This window comes from Gossypium hirsutum, chromosome A06 (assembly GCF_007990345.1).
Source record: "Gossypium hirsutum isolate 1008001.06 chromosome A06, Gossypium_hirsutum_v2.1, whole genome shotgun sequence".
Lineage (NCBI taxonomy): Eukaryota > Viridiplantae > Streptophyta > Magnoliopsida > Malvales > Malvaceae > Gossypium > Gossypium hirsutum.
Window position 1 is genome coordinate 3,075,575 of NC_053429.1, and position 15,963 is coordinate 3,091,537.

The 15,963-nt window shown below is 30.1% G+C and overlaps 2 protein-coding genes across 2 annotated transcripts; one reads left to right on the forward strand and one right to left on the reverse strand.

Moving 5' to 3' along the window:
* The first annotated feature begins 4,691 nt into the window (after positions 1-4,691).
* LOC107930579 (KH domain-containing protein HEN4) lies at positions 4,692-9,234 on the forward strand. Its single transcript, XM_016862245.2, has 9 exons — positions 4,692-4,860; positions 5,792-6,498; positions 6,703-7,134; positions 7,223-7,477; positions 7,933-8,253; positions 8,337-8,398; positions 8,489-8,600; positions 8,683-8,838; positions 8,934-9,234. The coding sequence occupies exons 2-8, from the start codon at positions 5,815-5,817 to the stop codon at positions 8,824-8,826; spliced, it is 2,010 nt and encodes a 669-aa protein (XP_016717734.2). The 5' UTR covers positions 4,692-4,860; positions 5,792-5,814; the 3' UTR covers positions 8,827-8,838; positions 8,934-9,234.
* Positions 9,235-9,887: 653 nt separating this feature from the next.
* LOC107930580 (amino acid permease 6) lies at positions 9,888-13,760 on the reverse strand. Its single transcript, XM_041114859.1, has 6 exons — positions 13,360-13,760; positions 13,050-13,283; positions 12,855-12,948; positions 12,552-12,766; positions 12,308-12,453; positions 9,888-10,715 (listed from the first exon to the last, which is right to left on the reverse strand). The coding sequence occupies exons 1-6, from the start codon at positions 13,469-13,471 to the stop codon at positions 10,056-10,058; spliced, it is 1,461 nt and encodes a 486-aa protein (XP_040970793.1). The 5' UTR covers positions 13,472-13,760; the 3' UTR covers positions 9,888-10,055.
* Between the last annotated feature and the right edge of the window lie 2,203 nt (positions 13,761-15,963).

Sequence of the window (15,963 nt, forward strand, 5' to 3'; positions counted from 1 at the left end):
ATTGCATACGTGTTATTATTATTAATTTAAATCTTACATTTTATTATTTATTATATGTTATTTTTAAACATATATCTATATTCTAAATCTATAATTCTCATGCACTTACACGTGTGATAAAATTTTTAGAATACCATAATCTTTGAAAGCTATATTAAAAACTTAAAAACACAAATAATATATATATATATATATCATATAAAAGCTAGTTGAAAATTGATGGAAGTGGCTTTGACAACTATAACCAAAACAAAGAATAAATAATAAATGAAAATAATGCATATAAATCAACCTAATGAGGAGCCAGCAAACTTATTTCTCAACCCATTGATTTATAATGCTGGTTAGACTAATTGAGTAATTTATTCGGCTCAATTTAAATTTAACGTCGGATTTAAACAATAATTTTTAGATTTTAGATTTATTTAATTTGACCGGAATTTAAATATAAATAATAAAAAATATTTAAATTAAAATTTAATTATAAATTCTATAAATATTAATTAAAATATATTTTGATATGTTATTATTATTAAAATAATAAAATAAAATTTTGAATTAAATTAAATTGACTCGAAAAGTCGAATCTCGATCCGATTCAATCCATAAATATATTTTAATATTTGCGGGATTGAAGAATCAAGATGTTATACACCTATTGACCATTGGATAAGCATTAGATATGGAAGCCTTTTACAGATATGATAAAATAATAATTTTTTTATAGTACTTATTAACAAATATGGATGGAGTTTTGGGGTAGAATCATATGATTCATGACGTGGAATGAATTATATTTTATTTATATATTTTTGTCAACTTTCCTGGTGAATTTAATTCAGCCTAATTTGTAATTTATAAAATTTTAAATTAATAAAATTAAAAATATATTTTAATTTTTAAAATTTTAGTTTAATTTTTTAAAATTTATAAAAAATAAATTATTAAAACAATAAAATTGTATTTTTTTTAAAATATATAAATTTACACATATTTAATGTTAAATATTTTATTTAGTTATTAAATAATATATTTATTTTATGTAATTAATATAAAATAATATTATTCAATGTTGAATATAATTAAAATATTTTAAGTTATTTAATAATAAAAATATTAAATTATAATTATAAATTTAAATAAAATAATAATATTTCTTTTATTTTTAGTTACTAAATTGAATAAAATAATAATTAAATATTAAGACATTTATTTTGTAGTAGCAAAGCAAGTCATAATTTTATATTATTGAAATATCCGTAAAAATATACTTTTTTTTATGATGGTAGAAGTGTTATAGTGAAACTATAATTTAAAATTTAATAATATATTCTGAAAATTTAAAAATAAAAATAAAAATAAAATATTATTTTAATTTCAAAAGAATAATATAATAAATAATATTTTCATTCATTTTTTTTAAACTCGTATTTATATATAATGGTATTTAAACTTACGATATTATATTTCAAACAATTTTATTTTACCATTTCAATCATACTGCGCGTGTGCTACAATCTAATGTAATTAATGATACTTATCGTTCAATATTATTTAATCTATCTAATTTTATATATATATTTCTTAAAATAATCATTTTAGAGAAGAAAAAAAAACCCATCAATGTCATGATGAATTTAAAAAAAACACACATTAAAAAGGGTTGAATTGCAATAAAAAGAATAGGAGATTTGGTCCCAAAAATAGCAAAAAAAAAAAATTTATTTGATTGTTTCAATCAATTTCCAAGTAAAATGAGGCAAAACCTTTGAAAATGATGGGATGGTTGTTTTAGCATTATAAAATGTCACGTTTACTAAAATACATCATCATATAATACAAAAATAAGGGGAAAAAATTGGACCACATTAAACTTCTTTTTCACCTTACTTTTTTTTAATTATTATTTTTTTGGAAAATATGAGACACATATTCTAAGTAATTTCACCTTAGTTGTCTTTTCCACGTGATTCAATTGTGACTTATTCTATTTTTTATATAGGTGAATTACTGTTTTACTATTTTGTATATTATGTTGTTAATTGAGTTGATGTTACGAGTCAATTGTGTATTAATTTAATTAAAAATGATCAAAATATCCTTTTACATATGAAGTAAGTTATATAAAGGTATTTTTATCTTTTTATATATTTACATAAAACCAATAAGAATCAATCATAGAAATTTTTTTATTAAGTCGATAATTGAGTTGATATCATGAGTAGAGGTATTCATGGGGCAAGCCGAGCCTAAGCATAATATTAACATATGTTATGCTTGCCCAAGCCCGGCTTGACCCGAAATTTGGGCCTAAAATTTTACTCAAATCCGCCCATATTTGTAAAAGACAAACCCAAACCCATTTTAAGTCCGCCCATATTATTTTTAAAAAAAAATATTTATATTATTTTATACTAATATTTAATAATTTTATACATTTTTTATTTATTGAAATTTTTATATAGTCATCTTAACATTATTTTAATGTTTACATTGTAGTAGTATTTATTATATATTTAATATAGGTTTATTTTTTAATATGTTCTAATTTTCATAATATATAAAAAATATTATATAAATATTATAACCTTAAAATGGGTTAGGCTGGGTCGGGCTTGAATATTGAATGTTCAAGCTCGAGTCCAACCCATATTTTAAACAGTCCTAAATTTTTTTTTTGCCCAAGTCCAATTTTCAAGCCTAATATTTTTGTTCAAATCATCTCAAAATTTTGGGTAGGTCTTCAGGCCTAGACGGATGACTCGACCCATGAATAGATCCAGTCATAAGTGAACCAGGCACTAATTTAATTGAGAACTACTAAAATACCCTTTTACATACAGAGTAAACTATATTATTATAAGGGTGTTTTTCACCGGCATTATGAATGTCTCGTAATTTAGTATTAATATGATATATGTATTATTTTCTATGTTTATATTTAAAATTGAGATACAACAAAATTTCAAACCCAAGTTGCCACTAAATGGGAGGGGACTTATGGAATCAATTTTGTTCATTTCTTTTATACCTTTCATTTTCTAATATATTAAAAATGTTTATTCTCAAACCATGATTTATAAATATATATATATATAAGATTGGCAAATTGATATGAATGGAAGGATAAATCAAGTTGAGCAATTTTTATGATTAAAATTTAATGTATTATGCACAATTAAATTAGTATATGAAAAAAAAAAGAGAGAGTAGAGAGTGAGAGTTGCATCCAAGTAGTTTCCAAGTAATTTCCTTATTATTTGTTTGTTTGTGAGAACTGACATGGAAATAATTGATGTAATGTTATATATATATATATATATTTGTATATTTAGAATTTATCGTTAAATTCAAATTTATTACAAATATTATATTTATTATATGATTATTAAATAAGTAAATAAGTAGAATTTAAATTTAAAAATTTAAAAAGTAAAAAAAATATTCTTAAAAATAAAATAGAGGAATTACGTTCAAATATAAAAATACAAGGACTTAGAAATATATTTTAACCTAAATATATATAATTAAAAAAAAAGACATAATGATGAATTTGATCCTTATTTTGCTTTCATTGTGTTTTTTTATCACTTTAGCCCTCAACCTTTAAAATTCATTTCAATTACCTTTTTGGGAAGTTAAAGTATCTAAATTAATAAAAATTTAATGATGTTGAGATGACAGCTCGTGTAATGGTCTATTTTTACTTCATTATTAACGTAGATATTTTTTAATGATTTTATGGATTTTTATAAAGTACACATGAATTGACATGTAAGTTATCATGTCAATGTTGATAAAATTTTAATGATGTAATCAAAATTTTCATCTAAAAAGAAAATTTAACTAAAATTTGAAAAATTAAGGCCAAAATGTAAAAAAAAAAGAGAAAGGGTTAAAATGATGAAACAAGTAAAAGTTAGGAGCTAAATTTAACATTGTCTTTCTAACAATTGTAGTATATCTATCTATGGTTGTGAAATTATGAAAACAAAAATATTATTCCAAGGGCAAAAACTTCTATTGAATAAGATGAGGAAACCTTGTAAACCAGTAAAACAAGATGTTGCAAAATGACATAAAAAGAAGATCAAAGTATTATTCAGTGTTGGAGCATGAACTTTGGGACATTTTGAATGGTTTAGGTATTTTAGTTGATCGAGGCTATGACCACATATTAATTTAGACCGATAGCCTTGAGGCAACTAAGGTTGCTTAGAAGAAACTTATGGGAGGATCTAATTTGACGTTAATAAGGAGGATTTTTCAATTGTTGTCAATAGAATCTATCGTGGACAAGTGCCTTTTCGGTTTTTTTTAATAAACTACAACAATAGTCCCTCAATTATGCCTTTGATTGCTTAACTATTAGTTTTAATTTAATCACTTAAAATTTCGAAATTAAATATTTTAATCACTCCGTTTTTTAGTTGTTGTTAAACGAGTAATGAAAAGTTAATGTGAATTTTTTATTAACTTAATAATAAATTTAGTCCTCTAATATTTATACATTTTTATAAATTTGATCCTAAATATAAAAAGAAATCAACAAATTTAATATTTAATTATTTTCCATTAATTTTGGAAGTTGGATTTACATAAGTAAAATTACGTTTAAACTTACAAGAAAATGGGCATATTCATTTTATGGGCTGGGTCTCACCCTTTAATAAAAAACGAAAAAAGCCCCGGAATAAACCTCTCGAACACGGTTCATGAAACAATACAATAGAAACCTAGTCCCTAAAAATTCAAAAGAAACTATTTTTTTTTCAATCTCTTCTATATTCAATCCTACTTGTCCTCGAGGCTGTCAGTAAATCAATTTTTGGTTTTGGGTTTTTGCTTCTTGATTAATCGGTGAGTTCTTTTCGTTCTTGAATCACTTAATGCATCGTTTTGTTTTTTATTAATGTTTAATGTTATATTTAAGTCATTGTTAAAGATTGTTTTTTTGGTTAATTATTTGAATGAGAGAATACATGGATTTTAAGTTTCGAATTCAGTGTTAGTGTCTCAAAAGTTTGAATTCCCAGTTATTTAAAGGTTCTTCAACTTTACTGGAGTTAACTATTTAGCCCTAGAATAGGAGTGTAATTCATGGATTAGAAAGCGATCAACTTTTTTTTCTGCCATTGATGTAGGGTGTTGGAGATTCATACTAATCTACATGTGATTTAAGTGTTTAGAAAAATGGGTAATTGTTAAGGGTCAGAATGGGATTGATCCTAGTCCTCAAGACTCAAGCTTTGTAACTTTAATTTTCAGCTTAAATTATTTACAGCTAGATTGATTGTTAGCATTAAAAAGAACCGGAACGATGCAATGTCGAAGAAAGATAGTCGAGCTATAGGAGAAAGCTTAATAAGCACATGATAAGTTGTATTCTCAAATCAGAAGTTATAATTGTATTTTGATCTTTTACTACATTTTGGGCAACTTAAAAGTTTTAATTCTTTTTTTTGCACATTAAAATTGGGCATTTAAGATTATAAATATTTGATTTCGTTTCTTTATATGGAAAATTTTGAGATTGCTGGTTCATTTTCCTTTTTATGCATTTGATTTTCTCTTTTAAGGTGAACTTTGGGTTTAGGTGATGTTATTGTTATTTTAGTCGAGTAATGGGAAAAGAAAACAGACCTGTGGCTTTTTCCCATCACGTTTTTGTTGCCGCTGTGGACCTACAATGAGGAATTGATGATTTTGAGATATTCTCGACATGGGTGTTTTGGTAACTCTGATCATGTTTTTGTTTTGTCGAATTCTTATTGGCATTTGAATGAAATAGGTAGTTGAATTAACCCCTCAACAATGTCTGCTCCATTGACGCCTTCTAAGAGACCACACGATAGGAACCCTTCAGAGCTGAATGGGAAAAGAAAGTTGCAAAAGTCAGACCAATCTAAAATTTCATCCGGTGGTATTGTTTTCCGTGTACTATGTCCGGAAGCTAAATCTGCTAGTGTCATTGGCAAAGATGGCACTTTAATATCACAAATTCTTCAAGAAACTGGTGCAAATGTCAAAATCGAGGAGGCTATCCCTGGTTGTGATGAGATAGTAATTGCCATCATGGGTTCTGGATCTTCTGATAAAGATACTGAAGTTGGTACGGTGCAAGGAAAGGAGGATGGTGGTGACGGAGCTGATGCAGCCAATCGGAGTGATGAAGAAAAGGGAAATGATGAAAACAACAATGCTAAGGCTTTAAAATCTGTAAATGAAAATTCCCGCGTGCAGGAGGCTTTGTTACTTGTTTTTGAAAGAATGGCTGAAACAGAGCGAAATTCAGATGGAGTTGATAAAGAAACCGAAACTGTTAAGTCTTTCACAATGGTTTTAAGGTTGCTTGTTCTTTCTAGTCAAGTTGGCTGCCTTTTTGGTAAAGGTGGCAGTGTAATTAAGCAAATGTCTGCCGACAGTGGGGCACAAATTCGAATTCTTCCCAGAGACAAACTTCCCGCGTGTGCTTCAGCTTCCTATGAATTAGTTCAGGTACCTTAGGTTTTATTCTATATTATGCTTATTAAAAACAAATACCTAACACAGTCTGTGAGCAATTTTTTGAGATTAGAGCATTGTTATAGTGCTGTTTCTACTATATTATGTTTTACCATATGATTAAATATGCACATTAGGTATCATGGTAACTTATTACGGACTTTTACTTGGACTTTATACTCTGCGGTTTTGCTACAGATTACTGGGGAGTTTGATGCAGTTCGGAAAGCTCTTCAATCTGTTTCTCAACAGCTAATAGAAAATCCACCTCGGGATCATGACTTGTTCCCTCTCAACACAACCGGCCAGTCATCCCATTCTTTTGGTCCTAGGCCTGAAGTCCACCCACCACCAAACCATTCTTTAAGTTCTCAGGGAGCACCCTTTGCTGCAGGACCTCGGGATGTTGAGCATCATTCACCTCTTCCCCCTCATATGCCTGGAAGAATGATGCCTTCTCTGGAAATGCTAACATTCCGGTTATTGTGTCATGATGACAAAGTTGGTGCTGTCATTGGAAAGGGCGGAGCAATAATTAAGACTCTTAAGCAAGAAACAGGCTGTGATATCAAAGTTGTGGAAGCTATTCCTGATTGTGAGGACCGCGTAATTATCGTATCTAGTCCGGCGGTATGATTTAGTCTTCAATTGCATGATTATTTTAAGTTATTAGCATTGTGGTTTTCTTATTGGACTGATGATTAATTAATAAATTCAGCACCCAGATGATAGGATATCACCTGCACAAGATGCAGTTCTTCGTGTACTCGGTAGGTTATTTAGGGCTATGCCTGATAGCAAGGACAAGACTATGATGGTTAGGCTTCTTGTATCATCGAATCAAATTGGTTGTCTCCTTGGCAAAGGTGGTGCCATTATAGCTGAAATGAGGAAGTCATCTGGGGCTCATATTCGAATATTGGGAAAGGATCAGGTTCCAAAGTGTGCTTCCGAAGGTGAAGAAGTTGTTCAGGTTAGCTTCCGTGTTTCTCCTAAGGGTAAAGTATCATAATGGTCCTTATACTAGGAGCCAGATTGCATTTTGTCCCATCTACTAAAAAATGGGTAAATTAATCCCTATATGTCAGATTAAAGAGCAAATAGATTCTTGTGTTGAAATTTTCATCAATTTCTATTGTTAAAAACTAATCCTTGTAAGTCAAAATGAGGTAAATGTGGCACATCATGTGTTACTACCTGGTCTATAACAGTACAAACCGATGAAATTTTTAACAGTAAGGATCAATTTGCTTTTAGATTTAACGTATAGGGACTAATTTGCTTATTTTTTTAGTAAAGGGGGCAAAATGCAACCTATCTCCTAGTACAGGGGCCTCCATGGTACTTATACCTTCTCTTAAGATTTAAAAATTGGAAATTTTGGAGCTGTTCTTTTACTCTCTTTGATTCTTTATTTTGTTATCGTAGATTAATGGTGATCATGAAACTGTTCGAGATGCTATTATGCAAATAACATCTAGGCTGCGACATCATTTCTTTCGTGATATGGTTCCTTCTATTAACCATCCTTCGAATCCCGGTTTCATGGACCAAGGACTCCCATTCCCTTCGTTTATGGGAAGGAGAGAATTTTCACCTCCGGGATTAGGTCCTTTTCATCATTTTGATGCTTTTGGTGGACCACCTCCACATGGTGGTTTTCACCCACATGAGCCTCCTTTTATGCGCAATATTCATCGACCAGGCATGCCTCCTCATATATCCGAAAGAAAACCATGGGGTCCTCAGGTAAAACTTATAGAAAAATGAAATTATGGGACAATTTTGTTTTAGATATAAATTTATTTTATGTTCTCTGTTTTTGTTTGTAGGGATATTTAGGCATGCCAGATTTCTCTGGACCACCCCACCGAAGAATTTCCGGTTTTGGAGGGTAAACAAATATAACTTTTTCTGTTAGTAATGTATTAGTTTACAACGTGTCCTCTAATGGCAACATCTCTGTTTTGTTATGGCTATGTAGAGGAAGCCAACCGGCTGTTATCACAAGCACAACTATTGAAGTTGTTGTTCCTCGTTCCCTTGTTCCTATAATTTATGGAGAAGATGGCGCATGTTTAAAACAGATACGTCAGGTATGTTAATGAATCCGGTACTTCGTTTTTACTTAACATGCAGCCAAAAAAAAAAGAGCTTATCTTTAAAACCAATGCACAGATTTCTGATGCGAAAATTACAATTACCGAACCCAAGCCTGCAGCAACTGAAACTGCAATTACAATATCTGGAACACCCGAACAAACGCATGCAGCTCAGTCTTTAATACAGGCATTTGTGATGAGTGAGACCGAATCTACTTGAATTAATAATAAGGTAATCATCTTCAGTTATATTCGATGGTTGATTCTACCTCATCACTTACTACAAGTTATGATTACTGATTTGATATCCGGTCCTTGTTCTAAAAGCTCATCGCATAATCCGATGATCATGCTGGTTGGACATTGTCGGGATTCCTATTTAACCGTTTTTGTGAGAATGCCGAATCTTATTTGAAAATTGGCTTAGGGAAATGACATTCCTTTTCAATCTCACTTGAAGAATTTTACTAGCTGATCTGTTTGTACTTATGTTCTTTGACAGTCGAGAAAGGAAACCCGATTTTTTATTTAACATACCGTGAATGCGTAATATATTTTAGTAACATTCCGGTGCATCATCGAGCATTATTGCTTGTTTTGTTTGAATTCGTAATAGTTGGCACTTTGATTTTTACCTTGATAACTATTTTTAATCGTTGAGTGTTTGCCAATGATTCTGCTCTAACACAAAGCATGGCTAATTTGATCATCGGCCATTGAGTCTGAATCCTTTATTGGAAATTACTGTTTTGTCCTTTGATGATAAAAAGTACTTAAACTATGAATTTTGTGCATTTTGATCCTTGTATTTATCAAAGTTCCTTTTTAAGGAAATAATCTTAAATGTGTGCTTATGTTGTTGATTACAACGGAATGATGTTTGCAACTCTTTGTTTGTAGGATGCTACCATCGTGTGTTTAATTTGTGTTCTTAAAAGAACTTTCTTTACTTAGCAAACAAACATGCAAGTTAAAATACGGTTTTGAAGAGTATAAGGAGTTATGACATATTTTAACATTTCCTCCATAATTGACTTTGAATGGTGCTTTAAAAGATCAAATTATGGTTTTGGTCCTTTTTATTATGTTTGAATTTGGGATTTAGTGCCTTTATTTTAATTTGGTATAATTTAATCCGTATAATGTTAATAGTTAATTTAAATAGATAACACTCTTAATTATTCCAGTCAAAAAAAGAGAACTTTATTTCAATATGATGAAAATTCATGCCAATATTCGGAATAACTAATTACATTATAGAAATAAACGGATCAAATTGTATCAAATTAAAATTGGTTACTCTATTCTCTTTCAAAAGGAGCCACACTACAACAAGCAGATTTGCATATGGAATACATAAGTGAAGACAACAATAAATTACATTTACTGCAAACTCTGTCTTATTGAACAATGTTAAGTATTTCATAAAACCTAACCTTTAAGCAAGGATTACTCCTCATTCCGAGTCTGAAATGGCTTATATGTCTTAAGGCTTTGAATTAGTCCTTCAACAGATCCAGCTGCTGCTATAAGTGATATTATCAAGCAAACCCAGCTTAGTATTTTCAACCATACCCACCTGAATGAATACTTTGGTATTTTTGCTTGCGCAATGTGCATCTCGATCGGGAAGTAAACTGTTAATGGCCAAAACGAACCAGCTCCGATCAAACCCAAGAAATCGTTGAAGAAAGGGAATATCATTGCTAGCACGGCTGTTACTATAACGTACGCTGTCCTCCATACTAATCTGAAGAAGTTGAGATAGTAAATGCCGCAGAACGGAACATCCATAGCGTGTTCGCGGGTTATGAACTTGTTGTCGGGATAATGTCTGGCGCACAAGCTTTCGACGAACCCAAATAACGGTTGGGCAAAAACTTGGTATGCACCAATAAGGTGGACAGCAATACAGACGTTGGCGAAGTCGATTAACCAAAAGGGTTCGTAGAAACCGAACCCTGTAAGGAAATTTCCTGGTGCATCGTTTCCGAATGCTGCGTATCCAACAATGCCACAAAGTACATAGAATAAAGTGGTGGTCGTGACACCGACACCACTCGCTCTCTTCATTGACTTATTTTCTGGTGGACTCGCTTTTATTGTATCCTGAAATTACAAAAAGAAAAAAAGTAGTTTTAGAGAGGCTGCATATGGAGAAGTAGTTCCTTCATTTTATGAGATGGGACAGAAGAATTCGAAACACTTCATGTAGATTCGATGTCACAATCTTTTTCTAATAGTTTGATGATAATTTTTGATGACTCACAAAGAACACAAAAAGAAAGATTACATACAAAAAGCCAATGGAATCAGTGGTCCTAGTTTTAAGGTCCACCATATATATGGATGGTCCATAGGAATCTTCATATAGCCCTACAGTAACAAAAAGAAATGATTCTTTTTACATTTTACAGTGTTCCTATTCCTAAAAGTATTATAAAGAATTCTGTGGTTTGGTTTCTTTTATTCAAAAATTAGATAAATTAATCTTCATACATTAAGTGATGGCGTGTTATTGTTTAGTTGTTTGAATTAGTCCATCCATGTAAAAAATTTCTTTAATTTCTTTTATTAAAAATTTCATCTATTTTGCTTGAATTAATCATTCCATACTAATATGAGGAACACGTGGCATGCCAAGTGTCATTGTTTAGTTGTTCCATCAACCACACCAATATTTAACAGTAAAAATGTATAGAATTTTTAACTGTTTGCTTTTAGATGTTACGTATAAAGATTAATTTATTTATTTTTTGAGTAAAAGAGATAAAATACAATTCGACTCCTAATATATAGGATCTCTATAAACCTACTAATTTCTACCCTTTATTAAATATATAAAAAACTTTTTATACCAAAATAAATATGATAATAATTATTCATAAGCCTCCCTTTCTGAAAATTGAAGCTGAAAAATACAACTTGCAATTTTCTAGTTCCTACTACAAATTGGCCCCACAGAGGACCATCACCGAAAGGAAAGGTTCAAGTTTTCCTTTTCATTTCAGTTTGTTTTATTATTATATATAAAATCTTTTTAGATTCTTACACGTATGATAACTTCACATGATGTTTGTAAGTTTTCAAAACAGACATGAAAAACATTATAAAAATCAATACCACAAGTACCTAACAAGCAATTATTTTTTTGATAGGGTCTCAATTCATGTATAAGAATTGGAAAATGAGAGACCCCCACCATGAATTATTATTTTTTCAACCACCGTGATTTCATGCCGACGTTTGACATTATCAGGCACACATTTCAACATCCATGCATCAGCACTTAATTATATACCTAAATAGGTTAAAATATCATGAAATCCTTGAACTGAATTTGAATTGTCTTTTAAGTTTTATACTTAAAAAGTGAGGAAGATAGTTTCTATATATTAGATTAAATAATAAATTAATTATTTTATTAAAATTTTTATTTATTTTTATTTTTAAAAGCTAATTCTTCTATTTCAGTATTTATTTAGATTATCAGTTATGCTAATTTTTACGGAATAGAACTTAAAAAAAAGACCGATTCCCACAGTACTTCCATGTTACTTGTATCTAAATAAATAAATATGTATACATACGTGTGTTAAAAGCAATATGCTTGAACATTGCCACCTACATACCAGCACTATGAATGCATATAACTAGTTGCATAGAGTTAATAAGTCATATATGTGCGTGTATATACTTGCCTGAATCTCAATGAGGACGGTGGAGTAAGCATAAGCAAAGGCAATGTCCCCAATAGCTTGGAATGTTCTCCAAACCTTTTCAGAGCCTGACACGTCAACCCCTACTTGTACACCAGTTAAGCTTGTCCTTACGTGTTCTCCCCCACCTTGATGTTGATGTCACACGGAAACAACAATCAGATAAACATGAAAGTTTTACATAATGAAACTAAATGAATGAAAGGGTTTGGTTTTGTTTGTTTACTTGCAGCTTTAGCAATGGAGAGTCCAAGACCAATGGAAGCATAAGTAAAAGACATGACAGCAGCAAGGATTGAAAGCCATGAAAGCTTGTGAAAATTTGGGATTTGGCTAAGAACAATTTGAATACAAGCAAAGATAATCATGAAAGGATTGTTTGATGTTTGGCACTTCACGTGATGACCATGCTTGTGGAAACAATTTGACCTTTTCACAGCCCTGAAATTTACAAAAACAAATATAAAAATCATGGTCACTGTGGAATTTTTTCAAACACTTTTCAAACTTTCAAATTTTTTTTACTTACACCATACTAATTGATGCTGTAATTGTATAACCAATGGTTACACCAAGAAGATTTGCATATTGAGCTAATCCACAAAGCTGAACCTTTCTTCCTCCTTCAAAAACAAACCAAAAAAAAGGGAAAAACCCAGATTCATTTTGGGATTTAATTGAGCTTAATAGAGATAAATATTAATGGTGATGATATAATATGTACCTAAATAAGCTCTAACAACATCCATGTAAGTATAGTTTCTTTTTCCATGAACAGGATCAGGAGCTCTATAACAATCAGCAAGAAGGGTTGAAGTGAAGTAGGTGATGAAGGAGAAAGCTATAAGAACCGCCGGTCCAACCACCCAACCTAGCTGAGCAATCGCCCATGCCAGTGATAATACGCCAGACCCAATCACAGCTGTGATAATATGAGCACTTGCAGTAACCCAAGTCCCTTCAAACCCATAAAAAGTCACATCAAAATAATAAATAAAGAACATAAAAAAAAAAAGATAGAAAAATTTATATACCAGTTCTTTTTTCTCGACCATCATCATCCAAATTCTTTTGAAGGTCACCATTTTCATAGTCGCCAGTGTTTTGTTCAATGAACATGGTGTTCTTTTGCATCTCTCTGGCCATATATCTCTCTGCCTTAAAGCTGGGGTTTGTTTATAATGACGAGAAGAGTGTGTGTGTATATATGTATTATATATATGTTGAAGGAAAGGGTCGTTAAATGTACAATGAAAATGGGAAACAAAAACTGGGTTATTTTTCTGAAGGGCTTCTTAAGAAGATGATAAGCATACATAGGTATGATCCGTGTGCATATATAGGCTTGGTTGGAGACTAGTGACTGGGGGATGAGAATTATTGGCAGTGTTTTTTATCTTGCACAATTGATGGTCATGGTTTTTGGGGTCCCCCACTCTTTAAAAATTCCTTAATCCAGTTAGATTTTTAAATTTATCTATTTTTTTTTGAGTAAATTAGGTACCAATTCAATTTAAAATAAAATAAAATAAAATAAAATAATTTTTATTTTTTAAAATAAATTATATTTATATGTTTATAAAATTTTTTATTAGATTAGTGTTTCGATTTAATTGGTATCAATTCAGTTAAAAAGAAATAAAAATATTTTCTCTTTATAAAGTTTTCTGTTATTTTATAAAGATGAAAATACCCTCAATTTTTTAAAGTGAATTGTGTCTATCTTTATTATAAAAACTTTATTGAATCGGTATTATATATTAATTGAGTATAAATTTAGTTGAAAAAAAGACACAAAAACACTCACTTTTCAAAGTAAATTGTTTCCGACTGAGTTGGAGTCACGGATCAATTAGGTACCAACTCAATTGAGAAAAGACGTAAATACCCTCAAGTTTCGAAGTAAATTGTATCATTCATTCAACCAAAACCTTAATTGTTATTTATATAAACTCTTTTATAAATGTGTTCTTTCCATAAATTAATTTTTCATCTACATCGTGAATGTATTATAATCAGAAGATTCAACATTATTTTCTCTATGTACAAGACTCGAACATTAATAGAACCCACACACTTTAGAGTTTATGTGGAAAATCTGTAATACATGGTAACCATCCATTGTGACACCCAATTTTTTTTTTGTTGTTGCAAAATGTTGGGTTTAGAGTAGCTAGTGCCAACTTTACCCACAAAGACAATGAAAAACACACGAAATTAAGAAGAAAAAAATAATTTGATTTCGACCCCTCCACATGTGATGGATGATTTGATGAGAGGTATCAGATGCAAGCAAAGTTCAAAATTTTTTTATGCCTTTAAGTGCTGAAATGAACGGTTCTAATGGATATATGCTTTCATCAAGTTTTTTTCTTTAAGCCTTTTAGCCTACACCTTCCAAGTGATCTATATAAATATAGCAAGTTTTATAATTCAATGTTTTAAACCTATTTTGTGTTCAATCAAAAACATTCCGTTCTTACTAGAAAGTTTCAGAATATCACCACTTTATGGATCGTATGATAATAAGTTTAATACCCTTTAAATAAAATATCGAGTTTAAGTTTTATAGATGAAAAAAATAATATTTCATTAACATATTAGTAAAAACTGATACTTCGAATTAGATAGATTGAAACAATAAATACCATGTGTGAGTCTTTTTCTTAACAAATAAAATGAATAAGTTGATCAGTCTAACTCAATAATAACAATTTAAATTCGAGTCTCATCATTTATAATTACAATATATGAATCTTTCTTTCACGTTATAAGTTATGGGGCACAATAACATATACAACTATTATCAAAATTCTTATTGTTGTCAAAGGAGTGGTCTTGGTCCCAATGTTGGAGGGAGTGAAAGATATTGCCTTTTTCTTTTAATTTATTTTCATATACATTGGATCCAATTACTTTAATTAATGTTAGCCTCTTTTTTCCAATGAATGCTACCGAGCCATGGAATTTGGCGACCTTTTAGCTCCACCGCAAACCATTGTAATAAAGGCTATATATAAGTATCATATTTAGGGGAAGCTAGGGAGGCTACCATAAAAAAGCTTATAGTTTAATTTTAGTGCCTTCAAAAATTTGTTTGAGGACAAACAAACTGTATTCATGTCAGACTGTATTTAGGGACGATTCTAATAAGGACAAATAATTTTATTGGCTTTTGATTATCATTCTCTGAAAATAAAATAAATTTATATTTTAATTTTTAAAAATTTATACCTCTAGTTCTTAATAATATTGATTAAGGTTTGGGAATTTGGTTGAATCTAAGATAAGGTGTACTAAATGAGAATTTGAATATTGTAGTAAGTTATAAAGTAGGATGAGGCAATAGATTTGTCCATGATGGTTGGGAATTTGGACAACCTTTAGTTATATGACATATGGTATTTCCATTTAAATGAAGTGTTGATCAATTTAAAACAAAAGGGTGGAGGAGACATTAAGAGACATCCCCATCTAATAAACCTATGGTCAAAACACATTAATTAAAACCATACTCTATGATTATTGGTGAGATGTTATAATCAATAAAAGGTATAATATAGATTTTGACCCTTGAATTTAGTAACTAGATTCATTTTAGTCTTTGAATTTGGATTCTTTCAAAATTTAGTGGTGTG

Bases quoted from the DNA above. Each gene is read 5' to 3' on its own strand.
- LOC107930580 (XM_041114859.1), bottom strand. From the start codon at position 13,471: ATGGCCAGAGAGATGCAAAAGAACACCATGTTCATTGAACAAAACACT. The intron at 12,949-13,049 runs GTACATATTATA...TTGTTTTTGAAG, and splicing joins TGTTGTTAGAGCTTATTTAG to GAGGAAGAAAGGTTCAGCTT. The intron at 12,767-12,854 runs GTAAGTAAAAAA...TGTAAATTTCAG, and splicing joins ACAGCATCAATTAGTATGGT to GGCTGTGAAAAGGTCAAATT.
- LOC107930579 (XM_016862245.2), top strand. From the start codon at position 5,815: ATGTCTGCTCCATTGACGCCTTCTAAGAGACCACACGATAGGAACCCT. The intron at 7,135-7,222 runs GTATGATTTAGT...TAATAAATTCAG, and splicing joins TTATCGTATCTAGTCCGGCG to CACCCAGATGATAGGATATC. The intron at 7,478-7,932 runs GTTAGCTTCCGT...TTGTTATCGTAG, and splicing joins AAGGTGAAGAAGTTGTTCAG to ATTAATGGTGATCATGAAAC.